Below are 6,506 nucleotides of genomic sequence, written 5' to 3'. Positions count from 1 at the left end.
CTCTCTTCCATGTGTCCTCCAGTCCTAGCAATTCTGCTCCATTCAAAAATACATGGCTTCGATTTCTGTTGCTAATAGAAGCAGCTGCTGTAAACCTCATCAGTACCCCAGTTTCTGAAGTGGCAGGTTAACAGAGGAAAAGGAGTAAGTATTTAATTTTCCCTACCTGAATTGTCGTCATTCCAAGCTCCTGCCCAATCAAAACCTGTCCATCCTGTAGCTTAGCGATTCTTGGCTCCTCCACCTGCATGAAGTCACTCACCAGGTCGGTAATATCAATCTGCCAGTCAGAACCCAGTAAATAGTTCAGCTGGCCACTGGGGTTTGAGGCTTCAGCTACAAACTGCGTGAGGACTCGCACCATCGCATGTTGGTACTGAAGGGCACAGCCTCTTCCCTTACGTTCATCCTCCTCTTCATCATCACTGTCTCTGGCTGGTCTGGTAGAACATCAAGAGTGAAAAATTAATTTAAACTGGTGCTGGGAGAGCTTGCAACAGGAGAGCTATTGCTGTCATAACTCTGCAGCCTAGTTACTAGAACGAGGGGCTTTTGCCCCCTTCCATTGCCCTGCTGAAGCTGCTTCCTTTAGTGCGTTTCTCAAGTCAGCCAGGTTCCCCTGCTTCTATCCTGCTTCCCTTGTTCTTAGCTCCAGGCTGCCCAGATCTCCAGAAGAGCTGCTGAAATCACCAGCTGGCCTGCTGGCCTCACTAGCACATTGTCCTTTCCAAATCTCTCTCATCATTTTCCATGTTAAGTCCTTACTTTCAGGACCTTCGTACTTTTTTTTTTCCTGGATCTTCCCATAAACATCTTTGTGTTGCCATAGAAATCCCCTCTGCTGGCACCTACATACACATCCCTTTCTGTACAGCATTCAGGTTAAAACCACACCTCCACCAAAATCCTGATCCCTTTGTTGTGATACTAACCTGGTAATAAATGATGTCTTCACGGGTAGGCAGGAATAGCAAGTACCTACCTTATCAATTTGTTCTTCTTGTTCTTAACAACACTGACAACAAAAACAAACAGTCTAGATCTACCTCCATCCGTCCTCTGTCCTGTCATTCACATGCCACTGACCTGTGGGCACGGACAGTATCTTTAAAGCCCTAGAGTATCTTCAAAGCCCAGTGCCTCTGGGCCCTAAAGTGATATGAAACAAGTGTGTACCAACTGCGACCATTAACAATGAATAAGTTAACTGACAGGACCTGTGAACAAGGCTGGAAACCGACCGGCCTTGCCAGAGCTGGTCCTTGTTGACGTCCTCCTGCTGCCTCAAGGCTGATCCTGCCTAACTTGACCGATTGGCTCTTGCCATCTCGGTCGCTAGAGCTATAAAAGGAAATTGATTTCCAATGCAGGATCATGCAATCTGCAGCTTCCATTTCCCTCATAAGTCCAGTTCAGGAGCCTATTGAATAAATGTCTGGTGACCTTCAAATTTACACCGGAATTGCATTAAGGTCAAATGAGCATGTTCAGATTCACTGGCCCTGACAGGTCCTTGGCAAGTGCACAGCACAGAATGAGAATCCTCTAATGAAACCTACCTCTTATTAGAGATGATGGGGACTCTCCAGCCCTTGATCTGATTTAGCTCTGTGTCAGAAACCTCTATCTGCAGCGGGAGACGAGGAACCCAGACTGTCATTTCTAAAGGGGCACTCAGATGCTGGTAAGTAAAATTAACTATGACATTCACTTTGCCTTTCATTTCCTTCCCATTGACAAAGACATAGTCGCATCTGTCAGAAACCTGAAAAAAAAGGAGAAAGAAAAAAAAATTAATGAGTCTCTTCACAAATTATAAAGTATGACCACATGCTGGGAATGTGAGTGGGATGAGCAGAAAGGATGTAAGTTTAAACTAGCTCCAAGTTCAGAGGACAACTAAGAATAACAAGAAAGGTGCCTGGTGTGCCCTTAATAGCCTGTGTAATTTGGCATCATTTTAACGGGCAGGCTTTTTCTGCTGTAAACATTTCCGGTATAATCTAAGATAAAAGAACAGCTTCTTTCTGTCCTTAATTCCCGCTCCAGCACTAGGATAGTCCTAGGATAATGGCACCAAGAGATGATTCTTCTCCCCAAAGCTCAGCCAGATTCTACTACCCTCCTCCTCTACTTTGTGCGCAGCCCAAGGAAGACCACGTGCCTGCGGGGAGCTACCTACAGGTAACTGCCTGTACACAGAATTGTGTGGGGGATGAATTTCTCTAGTTATCCCCAAATTGGGACAAAGGGTTCTTCAGCTGTCCCATTACAGGTGCCGGGGCATGGGGTGGTCACATCAACCAAAAACTAATCACAGAGAAGAGCTCACTGATGCTCCGTGGTGTTCACCAGGGCCAAACAGCTTCATCTCTGCTGCAAACCTGGCAAAGGTCTTACAGGATGTTCTGCTCAAGCTAGTCCTGATGTCACGTTATTTATTACCTGCAGCTCTGGACATCAATATTGCTGAGAGTTACTAAATCTCACTCAAGCGATTTAGCAGCTATTGCAAGGATCTAGGTGAGCTGACAGGACCTGTTCATTACAGCTAGTTAAAATATATGAGAGTAAATGTACATGTCAAATAATTTATTAACTACCACTTTACCGTGCTGATGATCTGAAGGAATGATCTATTAAAACCCTGAACTCTTCTCACAATCCATTACCAGCTGGACCTTCTATTCCATTCTGTAGATGTTTTTAATATTTCTGACTCCAGAATGCATCGTCTCATCCTCATCTGAATTTAATGCCATTTTCTACTTTTCTGTTTAAATGCTTAATGAATATAAATCGTATTTAAATATCACCAGCTTTTTAGGGTAATTTGTGTTCCTAATATTATTATCTTTAAACAACAACCTCCCTACGGACAGATGCATAGCAAATCCATTTTTGTCCTTGCTTGTCTGAGCCTAGGTTAAGACACCAAAAAAGGTTATCACGACTCTTGCAATATCTCTCCTGCAAGCAAAGGTCAAAATCTTATACTTGTTATCAGTTCCAGCAGGTAAGTAAGGAGTTTTTGACAGGCAGAATTATGTTTTTCGGGATGTTCTCGTGTTAGCATGTTTTACACGAGCTCTTAACGGCTCCTGTTAGGATCCAATCTCATTGTGCTGCACGGCAAGAAAATCGAGCTGCTGTCAAAAAGCCTTAAAGCCCAGAGGTATGACACGCCAGGGGAGGACCGCAGAGCAGGCAGCAGAGCACAGAGGGTCCCAGCTCCAGCGGGGGCCTGTGGCACTAATGTAACATCCACTTCATCATAACGCTGATCCAAACCGGCCTGAGCTGAGGAAAATGAGACTCTGCAAAACTCCAGAAGAAGATTTCTGGGAGCCTGCAGAAATGGCTTTAGGGAAGGCTGGAGGCATAAGCACATTCCCCTTTTGGAAGCAGCATGTTTGGGCAGCGGGAAGAAAGCAGATGTTATTCTTGCATCCATGCAGAAGGCACACTAATACACGTGTAGTATTTTCAAGGCAAGAACCACATTAAACTTCCTACCCGTAATGTCTAATAGCCTGTCTGACGGGGGGAAGTCAGAAGACCTTCAGGCAGTGCCTGGTACATCTGCTCCTTCTCCCACCCTGTGGGGTTCCTTGCTTCCCTAAGTGGAAATCGTCCATTCCTTGCCGGCTCTGCACTTATCCCTGTGGTATCTTTGGCTCTTAAGAGCTGTTCTCATCCAGGGCACTCTCCTGTGCACTAACAAGCTCTGTCTGCTGCTTCTGTCTTTCCTCTTTTCCCTGGCACGCATGAGAAGAAAAACTCAGAGTCTCAAAGTGCTAATTTCCACCCAAGAGGCAACAGATCAAAGTGACCCCAAGGAAAACATTCAGCCTGGGAGCCGAGGTCCTTCACTTGTCCTTGCGCTCTGCAGCCTGGACCACAGCTACAAGTGAACAGTCTGAACACAACTGTTTTCTTTAGTAGCACATGGGGACAGGGAACACCTTTCAGTGTGACCCCCACCAGCTCTGCTTCCAGCTAGCAACACCTCATGCTCGTGAATCTTAGCTAATTAACACATTAGGCAATTAAATGTCCCCATAGGTGATCAGTCCAGGACTGAAACCATTTCCTAGTGATTTAAGGTAACAGATAAACTTCTGTGCCTTGCAGCAGAGAAATCATAGTTGTGGGATGTTTCCAAACCACCGCAGTGCCCTCTGCAGAGCGGAGCGCTGAGCCCCTGGAGCCCTGCTCCCCAGCACACCTCTCCTGTCGCCCCTGCATGTCCTCTGCTCTGCACTGGCAACAGGGCTTCTGGCAGAGGACCTGTCAAACCTCCTCCCACCGGGGCAAGGCTTTGCTGGCTTTTGAAGCACACACAGATCGCGCAGGTGGGATTTTGCTCTTGTTTTTATTAGTTTCTGTGTGCAAAGAGCAGTTCAGCATACAGGGGCTGGAACAAGGCTGAGACTCTCCCAGGCGAGAGAGAAAACTGCTGAATTATGCTGAATTATTGAAGTAAGAGATGGGAATCAGACTCGCAGATTTTAAATTCATTAATGTTCAAGCAGTAACAAGAGAAAGAAAATTTGGCAGGCAAACAGACCTCAGTTCCAACTTTATCAGGGTCTACTACAGAAAGAGAGTTAAAAAAAGAATCATTCCCTAAAGATCTACCATATGAATGATTAAATAAATACCATGACCTTGTGCTTCCACTGTTATGATTTATAAAACAAATTGATGGTCAGGAATAGAATGACTAGGCTTGGGATACCCGCCTGCTCCTGTTTCCCTTTCTGAAAGTGAAGACGGCAACAACTATGAGCTCATTCAGTTCCCAGCCAGCCCTTCACTGTTTGAATGAATAAGCATCACTGTTCTGCTGCAGTTTGCATGCAGTCCTAACAGAGCAACATCAAAACATGGTGCAAAGTACAGTACATTTTCATAAATCAGTCCAGGACATTCAGAAACAGGTCATCAATAGAAAGGCGGATTAGCCATGCCTGCGTTACTGCAGACACATCCGAACCATTCATCTTCCAGCACAAGAGAAAGACTAAAAAGATGGAGCCAAAGAAGAAAAACCGAGCTTCTCAGTCTCTTTTGAGACTGAGTTTTCTATGCTGTTTGTTGGAAGTGATTGACTATTTTGTGGAATGAGTTTGATGGGACTCAGCCGAGCCTCTGCAGGACAAATATACGCACATGAGCAAAGACCCGTCAAACACAGCTCAGCAGCTGGCAGCCTCCGGGCAGCCCCTGCAGCTGGCACAGGCGGAGGGGGCGACGGAGTCCCCCCTTGCACGGCTCCTCCTCGTTAATGTTGACGGGGCAGCGCAGAGAAGCTTCTGCTGCCATTGCCTTTTCAGAGCCTGCAGGTCTCCTTTTCAATCTGTAACGGATTTCAGTTCCTCAGTGTGGCAGGCAGCTCCTTTTCTTTAGCATTAATGCGTATAAACAGCCTTTAACTACCAGCCCTCCTTCCTGTACTACAGTTCTTGCTTTACACGCCTCGCCACACACAACGGGAATGGCCGTGGTTCAAGTTTATTAAACGCATGAATGGAGCGACCGCACACACCCTGGGATACATGCGCAAGAGCGTGTGAACGCAAGAGAGGGCCTGTACGAAATCAACAAACAGCTCTCAACAGTCAGGTACTCAGGAAATTGTGAGGTTGCAAAAGCTTGGTCCCAAACCAGATGGATTTCAGAAAACTATTAAACACATTATAAAACGACACAGGAAGGGTCTGGAGCAAGGTGGGCGGTTCGTGGGGAAAACTGACTTGTTTTCTTTCCAAAATCTGAGTACTCCCAGCCGTATCTGCTTTCCCTTCCCTCCTGCCTTCGAGTTTTGGTATCTCAGGGATGGCAACTCCAGTTTTCAAGGTGACAAAGGCTCAAGAGAGAAAGAGTAGCTTTTCTTTTACTGCTACTGTACTGCTGGAATTCATCTCTCTGTGTTGTGGCCACTGTAATTCAAGGGCATTATAATGCCATTAAACCCTTCTGGTGCTGTGCTCCCTTGCTAAAGCTTTTCTGGGCTTTATGTCACTGGAGCTTTTCACGCAACTATGCTGAGCTGCCTTCCATTAATTAAGGGAGGCTGTACTTCATGCTCACGAGATGCTCCAGAAATTCTCTCAGTACAAGGCACTTTTATCTTTTGAGGGAGCTGGGGTTTGAATGGCTTTTTTGGGCATGGACTTGGTAGGTTTTAAAAGTGCTTTGGGTTTCGTTTGGCTCCTGCTGCTCCACCTCTTCTTACACCGCTGAACAACGCAGCTTCCTCCGAGTCACACACACCTATCTCATCTCCGTGCGCCAGGGCAGCGGGGGTCAGAGGTCCCTTATTGCCAGCACAGCACAGAATTGGGAATGAGATTTCTAAGTGCGCCATGTACATACCAAACGCACGGCTGCTGGCAAGCTGGATGTCGAGTTCAATCATCAGTGCTACAAAATGTGCAGAGTGGAATATTTCAAATGTGCTCGGCACTGCATTTCATCCAAGCCCCCAGTCCTATTGTCAG

The 6,506-nt window shown here is 46.2% G+C and overlaps 1 protein-coding gene across 1 annotated transcript in view; it reads right to left on the bottom strand.

Annotated features, from left to right (window-relative positions):
• The window catches only part of TMEM132D (transmembrane protein 132D), a gene marked incomplete at its 5' end in the record, with an annotated part of 146,762 nt that overhangs the window by 5,603 nt on the left and 134,653 nt on the right, over positions 1–6,506 (bottom strand). The window contains 2 exons of the mRNA XM_010143982.1: positions 167–440; positions 1,560–1,765. Of these exons, the coding sequence (XP_010142284.1) occupies positions 167–440; positions 1,560–1,765 (480 nt within the window). The remainder of the gene's footprint in view (positions 1–166; positions 441–1,559; positions 1,766–6,506) is intronic.

The sequence above is a fragment of the Buceros rhinoceros genome, unplaced genomic scaffold (assembly GCF_000710305.1).
Source record: "Buceros rhinoceros silvestris isolate BGI_N320 unplaced genomic scaffold, ASM71030v1 scaffold1669, whole genome shotgun sequence".
Classification (NCBI taxonomy): domain Eukaryota; kingdom Metazoa; phylum Chordata; class Aves; order Bucerotiformes; family Bucerotidae; genus Buceros; species Buceros rhinoceros.
This window is presented reverse-complemented; position numbering and strand designations above follow the sequence as displayed.